This window comes from Mytilus edulis, chromosome 8, assembly GCF_963676685.1.
Source record: "Mytilus edulis chromosome 8, xbMytEdul2.2, whole genome shotgun sequence".
Classification (NCBI taxonomy): domain Eukaryota; kingdom Metazoa; phylum Mollusca; class Bivalvia; order Mytilida; family Mytilidae; genus Mytilus; species Mytilus edulis.
Genome location: NC_092351.1, coordinates 42,836,326 through 42,858,852, shown reverse-complemented (window position 1 = coordinate 42,858,852; position 22,527 = coordinate 42,836,326). Strand labels below are relative to the sequence as shown.

At 30.5% G+C, this 22,527-nt stretch overlaps 2 protein-coding genes across 3 annotated transcripts in view; one reads left to right on the top strand and one right to left on the bottom strand.

Annotated features, from left to right (window-relative positions):
* The window catches only part of LOC139485614 (coiled-coil domain-containing protein 134-like), a 29,104-nt gene extending 13,825 nt beyond the window's left edge, over positions 1-15,279 (bottom strand). Inside the window, exons 1-3 of one of the 2 annotated variants that reach the window (XR_011655354.1) lie at positions 15,056-15,279; positions 4,513-4,634; positions 3,254-3,341 (exon numbers count right to left, since the gene is read on the bottom strand). Coding sequence is in view for 1 of the 2 variants with exons in the window: in XM_071270228.1 (XP_071126329.1) it covers positions 3,254-3,341; positions 4,513-4,634; positions 15,056-15,239 (394 nt within the window). In the remaining variant the exon portion in view is untranslated. The remainder of the gene's footprint in view (positions 1-3,253; positions 3,342-4,512; positions 4,635-15,055) is intronic. The other variant, XM_071270228.1, reaches the window with a different exon arrangement.
* Positions 15,280-15,285: 6 nt separating this feature from the next.
* LOC139485615 (protein YIPF6-like) lies at positions 15,286-21,097 on the top strand. Its single transcript, XM_071270229.1, has 7 exons — positions 15,286-15,383; positions 16,232-16,333; positions 17,023-17,101; positions 18,130-18,172; positions 18,687-18,818; positions 19,689-19,846; positions 20,776-21,097. The coding sequence occupies exons 1-7, from the start codon at positions 15,354-15,356 to the stop codon at positions 20,886-20,888; spliced, it is 657 nt and encodes a 218-aa protein (XP_071126330.1). The 5' UTR covers positions 15,286-15,353; the 3' UTR covers positions 20,889-21,097.
* Positions 21,098-22,527: the final 1,430 nt, after the last annotated feature.

Below are 22,527 nucleotides of genomic sequence, written 5' to 3'. Positions count from 1 at the left end.
AGTGCCTGGAGAGAAGCTTCAACCGTCAACCTTCCACAGATAAACTGATAATCCCTACATCACTTGCAGGGTTAAAACTCACAACCTTAGTGTTGACAGGCTAGTGATACAGTCGATTAACTACTTCTAACTAGTAAGATGAATGTAAAGTACAACTAATTGGAATTAATAAGCTTGAATGATGAATACTGGATGTATAAGAGATAGGCCAATTTCTAGCTATAGCAGTAAATGTGCTCAGTTTTCATAGTTGCCTATAAAAGAACTATGATGAAAAATCAAACAATTTAAAAGTGAACGCCAACCATCATGGTCCTTAAAAACAATAAATGACTGACAGCATCAAACAGCATCCAATAATTTAAAAACTCATAACTTGGGACAGGCATATAAAGAATGTAGTTCTATTCACCACATTCTATAAATCACATGGCCATCCATCAGTTATCAATTATTCATATCAAATGTACCAGTCATTTAAAGAATCTCAAAGTTATCAAACAAGTCAAGATCTTTACCTGATAATTATATTTTTCTTTATATCTTAAATTTTTTAATAGAAGGGCAGCTGATCGAGATATTTATTTTTTCAAACCAGAATCAGATAAAGAATGATTCAGCATCATTAAATATTTCCTACTAGGAACTCAAGTCAAACATAATCTTAACTGTAAAACTTAAAATACACAAGGAAAACAATTTTTGGTTCACAAATTATATTAATAAACTTCCTGTGTATAATCAGGTTTTTTTGGCACAGACTTGTAGGACAGATCACACCTTTATAATATAACCCACACAAGAAGACATGTAATCCTACGAAATACAAAGCCAACATGTCTTGGCTCAAATCTTTAAATGCTATTTGCATGGGAAAGAAGCATTAAATATAAATTTTCAAAGTGTTTGGTTTTATTTACCCTACTAAAGATCAAACCCACCACTAAAAACTGGCAAAAGATGTATAATTTTGGTATTGTCCCCAGTTTTACTTCAATGAGCTAAGAAAACAAATTTTATTTTTTTATTTTTCTGCAAAGAATGTGATATTTTACTTATCATTGTTAACTATATAAGTGAAATGTATAAAGAGAGAAACAATTATAATGTCAATCTATGAACTGTGTAATTGATGGCTCAACTTATAATGTTATATATAAGAATAATATTTGAATTGATAATTTTAAAGAGGAGGCATGCTGTCAAAAATAGTATTATAATTAATATCAATAATCTATATATTTTTTTTCTTTCAATGCTACATGTTTGTAGTGTGTAATGTCTATCGTTTTGTAATTAATATGCCTGTCTGTTTGTTTGTTTTTGTTTTTGTTTTGTATTTTAGTAACAATCCTATTGTTTGGATTTTTGACTAATAAAATTCTTATTCTTATTCTTATTCTTATTCATGTGTTATTCTTATAATTTTGGATATTATTGTATAGCAATATAATATTCCCCACAGAAAGTAATCAAAAGTTAGCGTGCAATAAATTCTAATATTGCACTAGTGCAATAAATCTCCAAAATTCATGACGTCATCAACGACAAAATCTTAGTTTAAACAAATTTTTACTTTCAAATATTATATTGCTATACAATAAAAGGGTTATTGCATGAATATTGGGGAATATTGTCCCTCGTAGTACATATATTGCACTTGCAAGCTTGTGCAATATAAAGTTCTACTCGGGACAATATTCCCCAATATTCATGGAATAACCCTATATTATAATCTGGTAAGATTTAGGAATGTGCGTTCAAAATAGTACATCCATGAAAAAATGTCATTTGATGCAACATTTTCTTTTATTTCATATACAAATGTATGTCCTTTTTAAAGAATTATTTAAAAAGTTTTACATTACATTTCAGTTTTCAATGCAAATACATTTCACTTGATAAACATGAAAAAAAATCAAATACATGCTGAAAAAAATAAGACGTTCATCTAAACATTTATATATTACTTTGGCTCAAAAACAGATCAGGTATAATGACATTTTACCAAAATTCTGATAATGATTGATTGATTGGTATTTAATGCCACCTGCACTATTACATGGCTGTCCAATTTTTAGTGCAGGAAGTTGGAGTGTCTGGAGAGAACCACTGACCTTTGGTAAAATAACTAACAATGAGGGGGGATAGGACCTTTATCGGGACTCCGGGATCGGGTGTTTTTAAGATCGGGATTTCAGGATTTACCCCTTCGGGATCCTGGAATTCTTTTTTTCAAATTTCACTGGATTTAACATAATTCAAATTCAGGACCTCAGGATTTCGCGTTTTTAAGCCCGGGATTTCGGGATCAGGACCCCTCCTACCCCCCTCGACAATCCTAGTCAACTAAAATAGGAGTCCTATGTGTAGGATTCAAACTCACAACCTCGGTGTTTACAAAATGTACTTAATAACTGTAGCTTAAATAATGGACACAGAATTATAAACTGAAAAACAAAATCTCTCTTCATAACTATTTGTAAACTATATTTTCCAGAAATTTAAAACGATTTTTCTGACAATCTGTGTTCAAATTTGTACTGACAAAAACATCAATTAACCCAAAGATTAGCTTGGAATTTCCTGTAAAGATTAATGAGGCTTATCTGTCTTATACAATCAAATCTTAATATCTACAGAGATGTAAGAGTCAGGATCTTTGGCATCAGGAAATCTCATAAAAATAGTCTGAACAAAGTTCGAGGATTTACCCCAGTAAAGTTCTTAAAAGTTAAATGGCTTATGGTATTTGTCAATTCAGATAAACCTTTAGAAATCCCCATACTCATCAATATTCAACTCTTAAGTGCTGTTTTCAAAATCTCTTTTAATTTCAATAAATAAAGATGCTATTTTTAAATTCATTTATCAACATATCAAAGATTTACTTCAATTGATGCCCTCTATTGATAGGTATTTTGTGTGTTTATGAAGTACAAAAGTGGCACAACTTCTCAAAGTGACCTATAAACATTAGCTGTCTGCTGCTTTGTAGTAATGGCTCTGATGATAAAACACAATATTTGTATACACCAAATATGTTACAACCAAATATTTTAAAATGAGAAAAAATATAACATTTTACTGATGCTTTTAATTTCAAAACTTCCAATATTTTCACAGTGTTGGCCATCTCCATGATTTCTTCACTCAAATAAATAAGATCATCACTGATTATGTAAAGAAAAGACTTCATACTCAAATTTACAAAAAATATTTTTTAAAAGATTGGGAAACTACTCTTTCTTACCTTCCCTGACAGTTTCATTTTCTGGAAAAGGATCTGTTCCTGGTACAAATCCCCATTGGGTTAAATTCTGCTTTGCTTCACCCAAAACCTAAATTGACAAGTATATATAGATATATTTGAAAGTTACACAATAAAATAAACAATAAATTTTGTGAGTGAAAATTATAATGTTACATGTTTTTTACAACAAAATTCCTTAGGTGGTAATTGAATATAAATGTAAGCTTTTAAACCGGAGAGAAATAATTGTTTTAAAACTTTTTAAAGAGGTAAAATTACATGTATTGTTTCAAATGTATGGTAATAAAAATGTTTACCAATATTTTCTTTTTTAAATTCAGTGTCAATTGCAAATTGCCAAAATAAAAATAAAATTCCTATATATAACTGATTATCACATAATATTAGCTACCTCAATATATTTCTGTATAAAAGGAAATGCAGAGTTAATGTCAATGGTAACAAACAAAAAAGTAGACAAATATTTACATAATTCTTATAGAACTTTTAAACAACTATACTTTTAATTGTGTTGCCTCATAATACACAGAATGGGAGATAACTCTTGCAAACATAATACTTACAGAAATTCTTTTCCTTCAAGTGTCACTGATGAGTCTTATAAAACGCATTTATATCTGGTATACAAAATTTATATGTGCAGAATCGGGGATAATTCTGGCAAACATAATTCTTTCAGCAATAGGCCAGGGAACACAGTTATTTTGTAGTGTATTTCTTTAAGGCAATAACTGAAAATTTCAAAAATTCCACCTAGATGCTTTTTCAATTATATTTTTACAGTGTGTTTTACTACTTGTGGGACAAATTATATCAAAATTATAGAAAACTTCATCAGCTCTAACACAAAATATGGACAGTTTTATGTTAATGGGGTCTTGAAATCTTCAGACAGCTTTCGAAGTGTTAATTTTTAAGCTGGACAGGGTATAAACAAAATTTGCAAGTAACACACTTTACAGACTAGGGACTATATTCATGGTCAATGAAAGTCAAAAGACAATAACTGTGCTCACAGAACCAAACTTTATTATTCAAGTGTCCCTGATGAGTCTTAGTGTAGTAGAAACACATATATCTTGTATACACAATTTTAATCCTTGTATCTATGATGATTTTATTTGCTATATTTTATTTTATTCCTAACTAATGACAGACATTAAAAATATTCATTTCTAATAACAAGGAGGAATTTTTCCTTTTCTGAGACAGAAATAGTATAAGACTATAATACCTACCAAGAATAACTTCTGTAACATAACATCGACAAGTTTATATTTCCTTGTATTGTCATCAAAACCTTGTAATGATTTTACTGCCTCTAATTGTATACGTCTGTGTTCCACAAATAGTCTTTTATCTGAAAAGGAAAGAAATAACAGTCATACCAACAGATTTCAAGGAAGCTATTGTATCTCTTAAACACATAAAATGTTTTCAAAGTGAAATTAAATCTAAGATTGATCTCATGGTAAAAACATCAATTATAATGCTCATATATGCATTGTTTCCTTTATTATCTGAAATTAGTGACTGAATTCTTTCAAAATAGAAGATTTGTATAGAAAGCATACATATACAATGTATATATAAATGTCTAGAGTGGTGCGCACAGATAATCGCTGGGGAAACAATTTCGCTGTTATATGATTTTGAGGTGTAAAAACTTCAAAAGATGGCTGAAATGGAAGAAATATGCCTGTAAATTATATTTTTATACATGTTATAACAAATAGGATTAATTTTTAAACTGAGACAAAATTTCAGCATTTACTGCAAAGGCCTGAAAAACGGACAACTATTTTCTGCCAATTTCCCAAAATGAAAAACAAAGTAGTATTTCTAAGTAATTCGTTGAAAGATTGCCCTAAATTTCAGTTCTTTACACCTTTCCAATGTCTGCTATTCATCTATAATGAAATTGATTTAATAAATATTGTTTAAAGCTGCAGTTACAAATGTATTTGGTTTTAAATAGATGTGTAAAAACAACGAATATGTGTCCCCCTTTGACAAAAACATCCAGAAATTTCAAACACCCTTTAATCTAACTTTTCAGATGATTTTTTTCAAACAAACACGTTTTCAAGCTTAGAATATTTTGCATTTAAGGAATGACTGTGACATTTTTTCTGTCTATGAAGAAATAACATAAAAAATGTGGTGTATACTGAATAACGCGTGTAAAGGGTTATTTAACAGTGTGCACCACATTTTTTAGGTTATTTCGAATAGACAGAAAAAATATTACAGTCATTTCTTATAATTTAATTCTAAATTCAATTTTAAACCGTAGAAATCCATGACAAAACGTTGATGACGTCACGGTCACATGACTAAATTATGTCTATGGGCTTATAATAAAATAATGTCAGCCAATCAGAAGACGCGTTACATCCAAAATTAAATTATTTGAAGTTATCTCCATAGAAATATTAGTATACTTCAAAAACATAAAAACCTGAACATAAACTGCAGAAATATGGAAAGATATGGGGGAAATGAGCACCCCACTCTATACATAGATTTTTCTTTAAACCAGATGCTCAGCAGGGCATTGCTTTATACGACCGCAGAGGTCGAAACCTGAACAGTTGGGGCAAGTATGGACACAACATTCAAGCTTGATACAGCTCTGAATTTGGATTGTGATTAAATAGTTGACACAGCAAAGGTTCCTGACACATAATGAATATGGTCTTATGAACTTAAAAATTTTGTTTTGCATTTGAGCAATACACTATGCTGTTGAATATTAATCCCCTCAAAAAAAAAATATTTGAAGAAAAATTCTTTTTAATTTCAGAAATCCGAAATCTGAAATTTTACCCCACTCCTTTCCCCATGTCCCCCCCCCCCCCCCATTCTCTTATTTCAAAAGTAATCTCAATTCAAATTTCTAATGGAGGTGGCACAATAACTACTCATTTCAATACATAATAAAGTATTAATGTGGTACCTAACACTACAGGGAGATAACTCTGTAAAATCAACTTGACGTTTTAATTACGTCGTGTTGTTAAGGGAATATAAAGCTTCTCAATGATCAAAATAATTGTTTGTCAAACTGCTATATAACCAGTGTAATTTTTCTTTTTTTTTTTTAATTTTTATTATTTTCAAGATTTACAACAAATACAACACATCAAACATACATACAGTAATATTAGCGATAGATTTGAATATATATTTATTTATGACAATAAACATTGTTGTAAATTATTTTTTTTTATTTATATGAAGAAAAAAAAAAAAAGAAGCAAGAAAATACAGAAGAAAATATAATTAGAGTTAAATGTTTATGTACCACTGTGTGGCACTTGAGAATTTTAAAGAATTTTATAAAAAAAAAGAAAAAAAGGTTGAGGTTAAAAAATATCCCGTAAGATTTTCAGTACATAATAAATTGTGCTATTAGATACAATAATATTTTATGTTAGTTTTGACAATAAATATAGATTGTAAAAACAAATGACAAATTGAATTATAAAAATAATACTTTAAATGCATTCCACATGGTATCAAAGTGTTTTTGTCTCTTATTTTTGACTGCCATTATTTTTTCTAAATTGTACATATATTTTAACTTTTCTTTAATGGCACTGACAGAAAGATCTTTTGAAAAACATCTACTGTTGTATATATATTGTTTCATGTATAGAAAAATCAAATTATATGGGTCACCTTTTCGAACTTTTGATATATCTCCAAAAATAAAATTCAACTTATTCAATGGCAGGCTTACCCCACCAGATAAGAACCAATAATCTACATCTTGTAAAAAATTTTGGATAATCTCACAATTCCACAGAATATGTTCAACAGTTTCATCTTCTAATTTACAAAAAGTACATAGAGGGTTATCGATAAGTTTGATTTTACATAAAAATTTATTTGTGGCAAGAATTCTATGGTTGATTCTGTACTGAAGCCACTGTAGTTTTGTATTGACAGTGACTGTAAAAGGTAGTTTGAATATATGTTTCCAAATGAGATCTTCACCTAATATTTCACTCCACTTCAGTTGTCCTGTTGGAGTCACCTTGTTACTTATGAGTATTTTGTACATATCTTTAGTACCTTTTCTACTTTTAAAAAAGACTTGTAAGCAAGCTGGAATAAATGGACAACATAACTTATATGAACCTTTTTTGTAATTGTTTGCTGCTTTTTTAATAGCAGAAATAACACTCATGTAATTCAGAAAATTTACATTGATATCATAACATTGCTGTAACAATTCTAATGAAATAAAACATCCATGTTCATCTATTACATCATTAACATATTGTAAACCATGATTAAACCAATGTTGATAAAAAACAGGTTTATTACCAATTCTGATCATATTGTTAAACCAAATAGGACTTGATAAAAAATATTCATAGTCCATATTTCTTTCTTTATCAGTAATCATTTCCCATGCTCTGAATACATCTTTCCAAAAACTGTTTTTGATATATAAACTAGCTTGTTTGATATACTGAACACCACAATTAAAAAGTTTATTTTTATCAATATCAGACATCAAGATACTTTGCCACTTATTATCTCTCTGAAAAATCCTTCTTATCCATGATGATTTTAGTGCCATGGTAAAACTATAAATATCATTTTTAATCCTCCCTCCAAATATTCTTTAATCAATATGTCCTTCTTCACTCTATGAATAGGAGAATTCCATACAAAAGAATAAAAAATGTCATTAATTTTTCGGAATACACTGTTTGAAGGATTAGGCAAAGACATAATAAGGTGGTTTAAAATAGGTAAAACAAGAGTTTTTATCACAGTTATTCTACCTATTACTGTAAGGTTTCTTTTTGACCATTGTTTTATTATGTTCTTAATCTGTATAATTTTATCATTATAGTTGATGTTGACAATATTGTCTAAGTCCACATCAAAATTTATCCCAAGTACTTTAAAAGTTGTCTCCCCCCATGAAAGGTTAACGTCGGGACATAAAATTTCCTTGCTATACTTTTTATTTCCAAACCAAATTACTTGTGTTTTCTCAAAATATTTATATTTAAACCAGATATTTTTGCAAACCATTCCAATTCAGATAAGGATTCATATAAAGATTTTTCACTACCATCCAAAATCAATGAAGTGTCATCAGCAAACTGTGACAACTTATGCTCAACTTGAGTTACTTCAATACCACTAATTTCCTTATTTCCTCTTATCTTTAGTGCAAGAATCTCAGCACAAAGGATGAAAAGATAAGGTGAAAGGGGATCACCTTGTCGGCAGCCTCGACCTATGTTAAAAAATTCAGAAAGGTTACCCCCTTGTATAACTGCAGACTTGATATTATTATAAAAAGCTTTTATCCAGTTGATAATTGATTCCCCAAAATTAAAGAACTCTAAAACATTTAGCAAAAAATCCCAAGAAATAGAATCAAAAGCCTTTTCGAAATCAATTAACAACAAGAGTCCAGGTATTTCGTGGTCTTCTGTGTATTGCATGATATCATATAAAAGCCTTATATTTTCTCCTATGTACCTCCCACTGATAAAACCAGTCTGATCAAGATTAATAAGTTTGTCAAGGACAGTCTTAAATCTGTTTGCAATTACTGCTGACCCAATTTTATAGACAGTGTTTAAAAGGGAAATAGGACGCCAATTTTTCAAAAAATGACGTGGTTTATTTCCTTTTGGCAGGCAAGTAATAATTCCTTGCTTTTGTGTTACTGACAATTCTCCCTGTTCTGAACCATAATTTAAAGATTCAACCACAAAAAAATGGAGATCTTTCCAAAAAAAATTTAAAAATTCAGTAGAAAAGCCATCAGAGCCAGGAGTTTTATTATTTTTCATATTTTTTAATGCCTGCCCAGCCTCTTTGACTGTGATTTTACCCTCCAAGCTCTCCTTCTCATCATTAGAAAGTATTGGAACATTTACATTTTTAAGATCTTCTTTCAGATCAGCTACTGAACTTGAGTTATCTCTCTTCTTATATAAATTTTCATAGAAAAGTTTTACTTCTTTTAAAATTTTGTTCTGATCAGTAAGTATTTCCCCATTGTCTCTTTCAATTTTTGGTATAATTTTACTCATAAAATTTTTTGACTCCAGTCCACAAAAATAATTTGTTGGTTTTTCACCTTCCTCTATCCATTGAACACGTGATCTGACTATTTTACCCTTTAATTTTTTAATACGTAATTGCTCAAGTTCAATTTTTTTGCTCTCAAGTTTAGTTATTGAAAGTTCGTCAACATTCTCCTCTAACTGTATAATTTCATTTCGTAAAGTTGTTTCCCTTTTTTCAGATTCCCTTTTTTTGTAACTGGAATAAGAAATACTTTTCCCCCTGATTTCCATTAATAAAGTTTCAAGAAAAAGTTGGTGATTAATTCTCATTTGAATATCTTCATTATCTATCTCATCAATATTGTCAAAATCATAAACTAGTGCACAATATTGTGCTTTGATTTCACTAATCTTTTGTTTAACTGTATTTATGTATTCTATATCATAAAGTAAGGAGTTGTTGAACTTCCATAAACCTTTTCCTCTAATAAAAGGATTAAATTCCAGTTCAAGTAATACCATAGAATGATCTGAACGATAACTTGGATGTACTTCACAGTTTTTGAGACTATTTAACATATTATCTGTAAGAAGAAAAAAGTCCAATCTAGCCTGTTTAAATGGAGTTCTTTTTCTCCAAGTATACCTTTGGACATTGGGATAAAGCTCCCTAAATGGAACTATTAAACTTCTTTCTTCTATGATTCCTAAAATACTATCTCTAGACTTAGGATTATTAGTATGTTTGTAGTTACAATAATCTATATAAGGGTTCTGTACAAGATTGAAGTCACCACAAATTATGTAACTTTCATTTTCAAAATCATCAACAATGCCCATAATATTATCAAAAAAATCAGGACTATCCATATTTGGTCCATATAAGCACACTAAAGTAATTTTTTGATTTTCTACCAAAATTTCTAAAATCAAATAGTTACCATTTATATCTTTTTTTTCTTTTAACACTTTGAACTCAAAATTATTGTTGAATAATATAGCAACTCCTCTAGAATTGGAACTGACAGAAGAAAAATAACTTTCATATCCCCACATAGATCTAATACTATTTTCTAAATCACTTGTAAAATGTGTATTCTGGATACAGTAAATATTACATGCTTTTAACTTCAGCATATTAAAGACATCTTTTCTTTTAACTTTATCTCTGAGTCCCTGACAATTAACAGATAGAATTTTTAAAGAACCCATATTTGTAATAACTTTGTATCAATATACAACATAAAATATTTTTCAAAAACAGCACAACATTGCTGACAGTAACAGGATATATAGATATCAAACATGATAATTAGCAGAAATTGAAGACAGTAAATTTGAAGAAATTGTAATGAAAAAAGATTAAAAACATATGTAAATGATTCAATATGGCAACACAAAAGTATCATTCTATACTTTTTATGTCAAAATTTATAGTATTGCAGAATTTATATTTTACAACTAATTTTGAAAACCTAATGTTTGAACAATAATTTAATAGTATTTATATATATATATATAGTTTGTTTTCAAATTTCTATGTTAGTATATATATCTTATTCAAAAACTATCAATTTATAAAGTCAAGTGTTCATTTTCTTTCCTGCAGTCTTCTTCGAACGTCATCAAAAAGTCTATATTTCAGTTGCAGTCCATCTTCAGTTCTTCCAAACACCCCACAATTATAATACCACACTGATTCAAAGCATTCCATGTCTCTAAGTTTGGTAATCAGTTGCATATTTCTCCTTGTGACGTCATCAGAGAATCGTACCTTGTCCTTCAAGTCTTTTCTAACTCTCATTATGCTCCTTTTAACGTCACTATTGAAAAGTCTAACAATGACAGGGTTGGGCCCAGGTTGATTGGAGGGCAAGCGATGGATAGCGACTACATCTCTCTCTTGTAACTGCACATTCAGATCTCTCCTTACTTTCTGAATGAAATCAGATCTTAAGTCTTGTTTTTCATGTCTTGGAAAATTCATAACTTTTATATTATTTTTCCTTGAGTATTGTTCGTTGTAATTTGCACTTACAATTGCTTCTTGTGTATAATTAACAGTGTCTTTTAAAATTTTCTTTTCATTGATGACTGTTTCTCTTACTTGATTAATTTGTTATCTAAGGTCTTCATTTTCAACAGACAAAGCTTCAATTTTTTCTTGCATTTCTTTTTCTACCTGTGCTACCCTACAATTGATCTTTTTGTCCATGGTAGACTCAAATCTTTGGAAAAGTTTATTTACAATTGTAGTAACTACTATCTTCAAATCATGCGTTCTAACTAGATCTTTTGTAAACATATCAAAATCATCTTTCTTTGTTACACCCTTAAGGTTCAATTTAATCTCATCAAGGTCTTTTTGTAAATTAGTTAAACCACTTAACTCCATACTGTTATCTGACTCACTTGAAAGTTCTGAATGAGTTCTTTTTGGGAGTTTAGGATTCTTTTGTGAATCCAAATCTTTTCTAGCTGAAAGCAATGTCTGAACTGTATTTGTAGATTTTTTACCTTGTGGTTTAACTCCAGTTTTGTCACCTTGTGAAGAACTCCCTAAAGGCATTTTGTAGTAAATGGTCAAAACTGCTCACAATCAAAAATCAATATCTCCACATTAAATTTCAGGTATACAAATCTTTAAAAGTCAATATCTGGTTATTCCTTTAAAATTATCCACAAAAATATATATTTTTAGAATCCTCATTCAATTCCACAACTTTTGAACATAATCTTCTTGTATGGCAATCACAATAAATAACAATAATCTGCAAAAACTGAGGAGCTGTTTTTCAAGGTGTTGACAGCTCAGCGGCCATATTGTCTTCCTCAGTGTAATTTTTCTGATAAAACGGTTGGTTCAAATTTTTGGAAATTTTTATATTTTTGTAAAAGGGTCAAAGTAAATACTTTGTCAAAATTTTAAGAAAATTAAACGAGCCAAATTAATTTTAGTTAAAGTGTTGGGTACCACCTTAAATATAAAAAAATACTTACAGTAAAGTTAATATTAATAAACAGTAACTCTAAAAATAAATTTACAGCTACACATCTCAAGACAATCATCATTTCTTAATGCATAATTTTTTAGCAGTGTAAGGGAGGTAATCAAGTAATCAAACATATACAGTATTCCCTAAATCATAATTGAATTACCTCCCTTACACTGCTTTTAAATTGTCCTTTAACTAGAAAAAAACCCTTGTTTTTCCCCATTTTTGCTTAATGATTAGAGCCATAACCCCCAATAACCATCCCTTTGTAGTATGGAAACTTGTGGTATAATTTCAGAGAGATCCATCTGGTTATACATAAGTTATTGTCCTGAAGCTACAAAAATGCTTGTTTTTGGCCCCTTTTTTGCCCTTATTCCTAGACTGTTTGCCCCATAACCCTTAAAATGAATCTCAACCTTCTACTTTATGGTATAAACATTGTGGTACAATATCAGAGCAATTGAAATACTTATACACATCTTATTGTACTGAAACTAGATAAATACTTGTTTTGGGCCCGTCATTTCTAAACCGTTTGGACCATGACCCCCAAATCGATCCCAACCTTCCTTTCATGGTTATAAACATTGTGTTAAAATTTTATTGATTACTTTTTTCTTATACTAAAGTTATTATCCGGAAACCATCCATCTTCGGACGATGACGACAATGCCGCCGCCACCTCCAACAACATAATACTCATATGCGCCCCCCAAAAAAACCTACATTTTTCATATATATATATATATATATATCAATTGTTGATACATCAATTTCTGTTTCATTGATAAAAATAATCATGTGCAGAATGACTTCATTCTTTGTCTAGTAATCAATTTAGTACCTAGTTTGTTCTGAACAACATAAAAATGTTTTACAGCTTGCTAAGCAATGACTTTATAATTATATTGAAGTTTTGAGGTATATTTTCACAAAAAACACCACCTAAAATGATGTATACAGTAAAAACAAAGTGTGCCCTTCTCGTTATTTTACATCATTTAAACAGAAATTATTTATCTACAACATTATACATATTTTTATTCTTCAAATGTTCACCTAAGTTGTAAGCATTCAATCAGTATTCTATTCAGTATTACATATATATTTAAACTGTTTGATGATTTTTAACAATGTAATGAATGATAAAATCCAACCCCATAATTTTTGAAAAATAATTAAAAATTGAAAGATCATTTAAACATTTTTAGAATTATTTATATTATTATATCAAATATAAATGCATGCCTTAGCTTATTGACTTAAAATTGACAGCCGATTTGACCAGATGAGGTTTTGACCAGGTGCCAATTTAACTTTTTCTATGAGTGCCCATTTGACTTGTACCTGCAATTATGTGTAGACCAATTAAAAGTTTATTTTTTTTCTGCAAAAGTAATATTGGTAACCCTCTGGCCAATTATCTGTGTAAATGATGGTTTAGTAGTCCTAATAATCATGACGTCTTAAAAGACTATTTTTTTTTTCTGTGATGCTTTTCAAGACATCATAAGTATTTTGACTAATGTTCGGTATAATATATCAATAAAAATTGACAAAATGATTCTTGTGGTGATGCAATATAAACATTAAGGTTTATGTACCCTTCTGTTGCCATTTTTGTACGAATTTTTTAAACATCAATTGTATCAAAACTACACGTATAATGAATAATAGAGACAGGCCATTTTGAACATATACTTGGGGGAAACTTGATGCAAAGCATTACTATTTACTGTTGCATTGCATTTAATAGAAAAAGAGTACTTTGTGGCAAATAAACCAAGATTTTTATAGAAAATCCACAGCCTTTAATAAAGAGATTTTTGTTATAAAATTTGAAACATAGATTACTCACTTGCTTTTCTATGATGTGCTAGTGTTTATTTTTTACAAAAAGTTCTAACCAACCTGTAAATTCCAAAATACCTCGTGCAGAGTAACTAAAGTCGAGCGCACCCTAAAAGGTGTACTTGAATTGGTCCATATTTTTATTTGTTCTAACCAATAACTACATTAATGAACTTGTTTTAAGGAAATCAATGCTAGCACTGCATGCAATAATCCTATATCTATCGGTCATCAAATTGCCAAATATGATAGAACAAGGATGAAGGCTGTGGATTTTCTATAAAATTTCCATATGTTTAGCTTGAAGTAACACAAGGGTACATAATCCTTAACCATGTTAACAATGCAACATATAATATACGGCAAAAATCACAAATATTAAAATTGTGTATTATTGATAGCAAAATGCATCTTATGACATGTATGATTAAAATTAAATCTAAAATTTAATCAGTGATCCAACTAAGTTCTTACAAAAGATCACAAACAAACGCCAAGTCAAGGCAAAAAACTTTAGTGCCTTTCAATACTCATACATTGTAGAAAGATGAGAAACCAGAATTAGCAGATCGTACAAATTAACAGACAGCAAAACAGACATTCAAAAGAACTCTTTTTTTCCAAATTTAACAATAGTGGAGTGGAACCATCTGGACGAGTAAATTGCATGACAAAAGACAGTTGAAGGCTTCACGGCTGCCCTCCAACGGTTGGACTAACCAACCAGCTCACCTTCCAGTGCGCATATATCCGCGATCAGATCAGCACGGCACATAGTCATCAATATTATGATGGAGTGCGGAAACTAAAAGAAGAAGAAGAAGATTAACACACAGATACAGATACAGATACAGTGAATTTAAGAGAGAGAATTTTCATACATCTTTCAAAAGGCATTATTTTCCCTGAGAACACTGTCTTGTCGTCATCTTTTGTGCAAACTGTAACTGTCAAGACAGACAAAAGATATACTGCTAGAAAACCACTTGTCACCATTGTTCTTTTTGCATAGCTTGAATATTTAAAGTGATTTCCATTTTCACGTTGTCTGCACCATATTTGCATCGGTTATCTCCCATCGTTGGTTCCGGTAAATTCTTTCTGTACTTCTCTGGACTGTGGTGTCACTGGCATGGATAAATCCTTATGCATCATTTATCGAGCGTCTAATTTGCTGTCATGGCTGACGTGGATTTTCATGAACAGGAGGTTAATGCAGATTTTAGATTGTTCTTAGTCACAAGAAACACGGATTGACATTGCTTATTTTTTTGGTTACAATTATTTTAATTTCTACAATTTCAATCTATAAATATTCCCTCGAAGGCTTGTCTCATCATAAAACTCCAATACTAACAGGATGAGTTTTTGAGTGTTTGGGAAACGAGACGTTTCGGCCATGGGGTCAGTTTGGCCTAGGTTGACTCGGCCTTTTTCATTTCGGCAAAGTTATAAAAGTAGTTTCAGTTTCTTATTAAAATTCAATGAAACCAGACAAATTAACCTACAGTCCTTATTTCAACATCATGGGCATATTTATAGATAATCCTAAAGGCCACAGTACACTGCAATAAGTGTATTACGATATTCCTCCACTTTTTAAATTTTGTTATTTAAAGAGCAAGGCAAAAAACCGACAACTCATGACCAAAGTACAAATTTATATAAATATGTTTTGAGTATAATGTTCTTTATCACTGAACACCTCCGGGTGCAGGATTTTCTCACTGTTTCTGCTCTTTGATTGGGTTGTTGTCTCTTTGACACATTCCCCATTTCTATTCTCAATTTTACATATATGATAATTAAAAAAGATTACTATATAATCTTTCATACTATTTCCACCTCTTTCAAAAAAATCTGCCCCTATCCAATATGGCCAAACTAACCGTGAAGAGCCCTATTGGAAAATAAAGAACTTTGAACTTTGTAAAACTTGTAAGATAAAGATTTTATGAACAGGAAAGTAAATAATTCACAGAAAGAGGTGTTGGTATGGTTGCTGAATGTACAAATGTTGATTCATCTTATGACATTTGTTTTTATATCTTTTTCAGGGGATGAATGATGTCTCTTTGGAGGGTGACATTTCAGCTCCAGGCTTGAAAACAGATGATGATGAATTTAATACCCTCGATGAACCTGTCAAAGATACTATAGTAAGACAAGAATAAATAGGTTGATATACATACATGAACATGAATGGGTTAACATAGTAAAGGAGACACTTTTCATACATGGTTGAATTTTGGTTTCAATTGATTTAATGTAGATATCAATGTTATTTTTCCCCAGTGAAGAACAATTAGAACTGTTTGATAAATTTGTACTGTATGCAGGGATCTGAAAGGTTTTTTTCACTATGGGCCCAGGGCCCCTCAAATGCCAAATTAGAGATTTCCCCCCATTTTCACGGTCCACTGAACATAGAAAATGTTAGTGTGGATGGGGCATCCATGTACTGGGGACACATTCTTATTTCTTTATGCTTGTTTTTATATAAAACTAAGTGGTATTTTAAAAATAAATTCTGAAACAAGATGGACTGCCTTCAGTCATTATATTTTAATTGGGTTGACAAAAACATATATATTGACCTCACCAGGCAGCTATAATTGTATGGTTTACATACTACATTATTGTATACAAGCAAATGTACTTATTGACACATATGTGATGAAAATGTTTTAATATTAGTAATTGATTTTAACTGTCAGAAATTTCTGATTTACAAAATGTATTATGACTTATAGTTCAAACGTGATTTGAAAAAATAAATATTTACATCGTTACCTTCAATATATATAAGATAGACATGCATGTAACTTTCTTAATTTGTGTATTTCAGTTACGAGATCTGAAAGCAGTAGGAATCAAATTTTGGCATGTGTTATATCCAAAACAGAGTAAAACATTATTAAAAGAATGTAAGCCTTATTTAATATTTTGGGGAAAGGCAATGATAACATAGTTGAAAAAAAAGAACCAAGCAAATCTTCATGATCAGAAATCCAATGGGTCCTCATGAAACTTCATAATAGTCATGTCCCATTTTATTTCAGCTATGCTTTAACAAAGCTGACAAAACTTTCATTTTAGGGCATTTAGGCCTCAGATCTTTCTTATTTTGGAAATGATAAAATTGATAATGGAGTTCGGTTTTTAACTTTTCATTTTAAGGGTGAGTTGAATAATGAGCTATTGAAATATCAAAAGTCACCCAGGGTACTAATTAGTGGTCCATGACTAAGTGTGGCTCAAAATTCCAGCAATCAATTATAAAGAATAAAAGGAGATGTGGCCATCAGTCAATGAGACAGCAATCAAACAACACATTAAACCATAGAGACAATTGTGTCATTAGTTTTCAATAAATGACATGTATTTAAAATATGCCAAGTTCTAAATGGCCTGGAGTCCCTAAAGGACAAAAACATAACATGAAGAAATAACTTTAAAACCCACTGACAAGGTTCCTGACTTGAACAAGATGCATGTGTCTGAGTTTAAATTGAAATCCTAACTAATAACAAACAATAAAGATCAGTTCAAAAATAGTGCTGGACTCTATAACCACTAAAGCTTGTAGAATAGACAAACTGGCTTGTATAAGTGAAACAACACAATACAAGATTATACAAATATTTTCTGAAAGCAAGCTTAAAGTATTAAAACTATTATAGAAATCATGCAATCAAAAACACTGTGCCCTCAAGACACTTTTCTATTTAAGGTAAACAAAAATATGATGTGTGTTTAGTAGGAAACTGCTTTTAAGGTATTCTCCAAACAAGTATACATGTAATTATTTTTTGGTAGTTTTTAGATTATCTTAGGTGTTCATGTTTATAATAATTTGGACATACATGTAAACATGTATTTAAAGTATAATAATTGAATATAATAAGTCAAAACAATTTTTGTATGTCATTATAATCAATACTTTATATTTCAGGGGATCTGTGGGGACCTCTGGTTTTATGTGTATTTATGGCAATGTAAGTATGTCAGGAGGGTTGATATACTGAGACAATACTGTTTTATTTGCTGAAGTTAAATGGTTTTAGACAAGGATTTAGTTTAAGTATTTTCAATTTGCGTTATAAATGTACATAATATTTCAATAGTTTTTAATTTTTTTTTTTTTTCAACATGTTCAAACCAAAAAAATGGATAGTACATTGACACCAATTTTTTTTTAAAAAGTTTACCAACACAAATCTTGAAAATGTATCTTCAAAAGATTTATTTGACCGATATTGATCATATGATATGCATATAAATTTGTTTAATTGTTAACATAGCTATATAGTAGTTTAAAATGAAATGACAACATAAAGCCCTGACAAGACATTTTAACCTTGTAAATATGAACTTCTGATACAAGATAAGGTGACGCCTCAATGTAACTGAAAATTATAAACTTTTAATTCTGTTATTATGAAGTGTCAGTTCAACCAATATCTGTCACACTTTTACATTTTAAAAATACGTTATTTTACCTCTTACCAGGATGTTAGAGGGATCACATGGTGAAAGTGACAAAGTATCAGACGGCGGACCACAGTTTGCAGAAGTTTTTGTTATTTACTGGGTTGGAGCTATGGTTGTCACATTAAATACAAAATTATTAGGGGGTAATATGTAAGTACATGTACAATATAGATATGTTCAATATTACTATGTCAAAACAAACAATACAATATTCGACACAAAGATATCATGAGTTATTGAAAAAGTAAAGAGATGCGTGTAATAATATAAAAATGAGACAACTATCTGACAAAAGTCCAAATGACATGGAACTAAGCATCTGTAGGTCACTGTATGGTCTTCAACAATTATTTAAGGTGGTACCAAACACTTTTACTAGAATTAATTTGGCTCGTTTAATTTTCATAATTTTTTTTTAAAGTATTTACTTTGAACATGTTGAAACTTAACAAACATATAAAAATTTAAAAAATTTTGAACCAACCGTTTTGTCAGAAAAATTACACTGGTTATATAGAAATTTGACAACCACCAATTTTGATCATTGAGAAGCTAAATATTCCTTTTACAACACAAAATAATTAAAACGTTTAACTGACTTTACAGAGTTATCTCCCTGCTGTGTTAGGTACCACCTTAAGCCCATAAAATAGAGCCAGTTTAAAAAGTTATAGCATGACAATGCATGAGATAATGCAAATGAAAAAACTAACAGACTAATTTATAACAAAACAATATAAAACAAAAAACTGTCAGGCAGCAATCATTATATTTTAATAACCACTGAATTAAAGGCTCCATACTTTGAACAGGCATATATATAAAGTGGCATGGTTCAAGTAATAATAACACTGAATAAATTAAAAATTTATGCAAGCCTTTAAAAAACTTGAAGCTACTCTACATCTAGTTTTCTTACATCTTGACATATACTTTATTATTCAGTAATTTAAAGATTGACTGTTTGAACAATAGTCACAGATTTACATTTAATTACCAAAATAATATCCTTTATTTCAGATCATTTTTCCAGAGTATTTGTGTACTGGGTTACTGTGTGTGTCCATTAACTGTTTCCTTGATTATATGTCGACTTATATTAATTGCTCAGCAGACAACACCACTGTTTGTCATTAGATTTATTGTTGTGGTCGTAGCATTTGCATGGTCAACTTTTGGTGAGTATAAATTAAAAAATGTGTAGTATTATTAAAAAGTAGATATAAAAAATATGTGGTAAGATTGCCAATGAGACAACTATCCACAAGAGACTAAATGACACAGAAGCTAATATGTCTGTTTATGCTAGAAATATTACATTTGTTAGCAGAATATTTATTATGGTTAAATCTATTCAACAATCATATAGATTGATTGATTTATGTTGAGTACCCATTTCTGTATTCATACTCTTAAGCTTAATCATGGCTGCTAGCTTGCATTTGGGAAAGAAGCTAGAGAGTTTTTGGAGAACCACCAATGTATAGTTTGAGGTTCCCATTATCAATGTCATAAATATATAATTTTTGGTGTGTGAAAAAGGATTCTCCTAAAAAATCAAAAACTTGAAAGGTTAAAAATAGCAATACAGGTGATGATGTTCCGTAGTCAACATAAAAAAATGACCACTAAGTTCTGAACACCACATTTATGTCTTGACCAGCACAAAGCTACCACACTTAATATCATTGAGATTGTCTCAACAAAAGCTTGTCACTTCCTAGGAAAGCATCAGTATTACACCCAAGAATAAATGGCAGAGTAACTAATTACACAATATTGATCATAAGCTAGAATAGGAATACTGTTTTGATTGTATCCTGTTATGAGGTATTGGGTTATGCCTCTTGGCACAAACAAAGAATTTAAGCCAATGAGTATTTATACTCAAAATATTTCACAATTACTGACTTGTATAAAAGATAGATACTTAAAGTGTTGGAGTTATTTAACTCAGTAAAGAAAAAGTTCAAGTAAGCTATAATAAAGATGAAATCGTGAAAACAATACATAAAAAACTAAGGATAAGTGAAAAGATATGACATGCTTTGTAAAATTTTGCACCTATAAAAATAATAATTAGATGCAACTTTTTCTTCTTTTCCAGCATCTACAGCATTTTTAGCAGAATCACAGCCTTCTAAAAAAAAAGCTTTAGCCGTATATCCCATTTTTCTGTTTTATTTTGTAATAAGTTGGTTAATTATTTCACATACATGAAGAAACATTTAATTTTCATCTAACGAATATTTGTGATTCACATACTGCCATTATACTGTAAATTCAAAAAATTATTGCGAAAAATGTGACTGGGTTATAAACATAATAATTAAAACTCACATTCTAAATTTGTATATAAACCAAACAGGATTTTTCTGAATATCGCAAACATTAAAATTGCATTTTACCCTAAAATTACAAAATCACAATAATAAATGCATGCAATAATTTCTGAATTTACAGTATGGAGATCTATATAAAAACATTTTGTTAGAGATTATTGTACATATGTGGGGAAGCTTTGAAATATTTTGTGTGTATGTGAGTGTGCTTATTTCTGAGACATAATATATTTAAAATGAGTCTAATTGTGAAATTGATGACATTCTTTTGTTACGTTTAAAATTAGAACTTTCCCATTAAAATGAATGTGGTATGGTACAAAGCGAAGTTATATTATTGGTAAATCATGGTGGCATGTCCATTTACTCCAAAAAAGTAAAGTATGTTGGTTGAAGAGGATTTTTGACCTAGCTTTCTACCCTCACACATACATTTTAATGATAAAGCTGCCTAATTTTATTTCATCTTTCATCAGACAACATGTAAATCAGTATTTCTTAATCTTGGCATAAGTAATTTCTGTAACCTAAAAATATAGTATATACCAATACACATAATTAACAGCGCCTGGTGATGTTTGATAGCCTGACCAGTTTCGGTCCATAAAGGACCTTCATCAGAGGCAGAATGGTGGATTAATGTTTGCACCCTATTTATATAGATATGGTAACCGGCGGTTGAGTTAACCAGCGGTTGAGTTAACCGGCGGTTGAGTTAACCGGCGGTTGAGTTAACCGGCGGTTGGGTTAACCGGCGGTTGCGTTGACCGGCGGTTGAGTTGACCGGCGGTTGAGTTGACCTGGTTGAGTTAACCGGCGGTTGAGTTAACCGGCAGTTGAGTTAACCGGCGGTTGAGTTAGGCGGCGGTTGAGTTAACCGGCGGTTGAGTTTACCGGCGGTTGAGTTAACCGGTGAAAAATCCCAGTGGGATTTTCCATGGTTACAATTATCTATATTTAGCTAATGTTCATGTTACAGTAAACTTTTTGACATGTTACGGTAAACATTTTTACACTATATGGTAAACATGTGACCTGATGATATAACCATATTTGGGCTTTAGCATTGGATAAAGGGTGTTTTAATAATTTAAGAAGTACATAGTAATCATTTAGTCTTGATCTTTGGCTTATGATCCACCTAAATATCAAGTCTTGGAATAGTATTTCATGGTAGTTATGTGATCTTAATATTTGGCTTATGATACACCTAAATATCAAGTCTTGAAATAGTACTTCCTAGTAGTCATGCAGTCTTGACCTCAGGCTTATGATACACCTGTATATCAAGTCTTGAAATAGTAATTCATGGTAGTCATGCAGTCTTGATCTTTGGCTTATGATACACCTAAATATCAAGTCTAATAATAGTATTTCATGGTAGTCATGCAGTCTTGACGTTTTAGCTTGTGATACACCAAAACATCAAGTCAAAACTATTACCCCCCCCCCCCCCCCAACCAAACAAAATTTGGTTTAGGGGGGGGGGGTTCTTATTGAGAATGCTTCATTTAAGC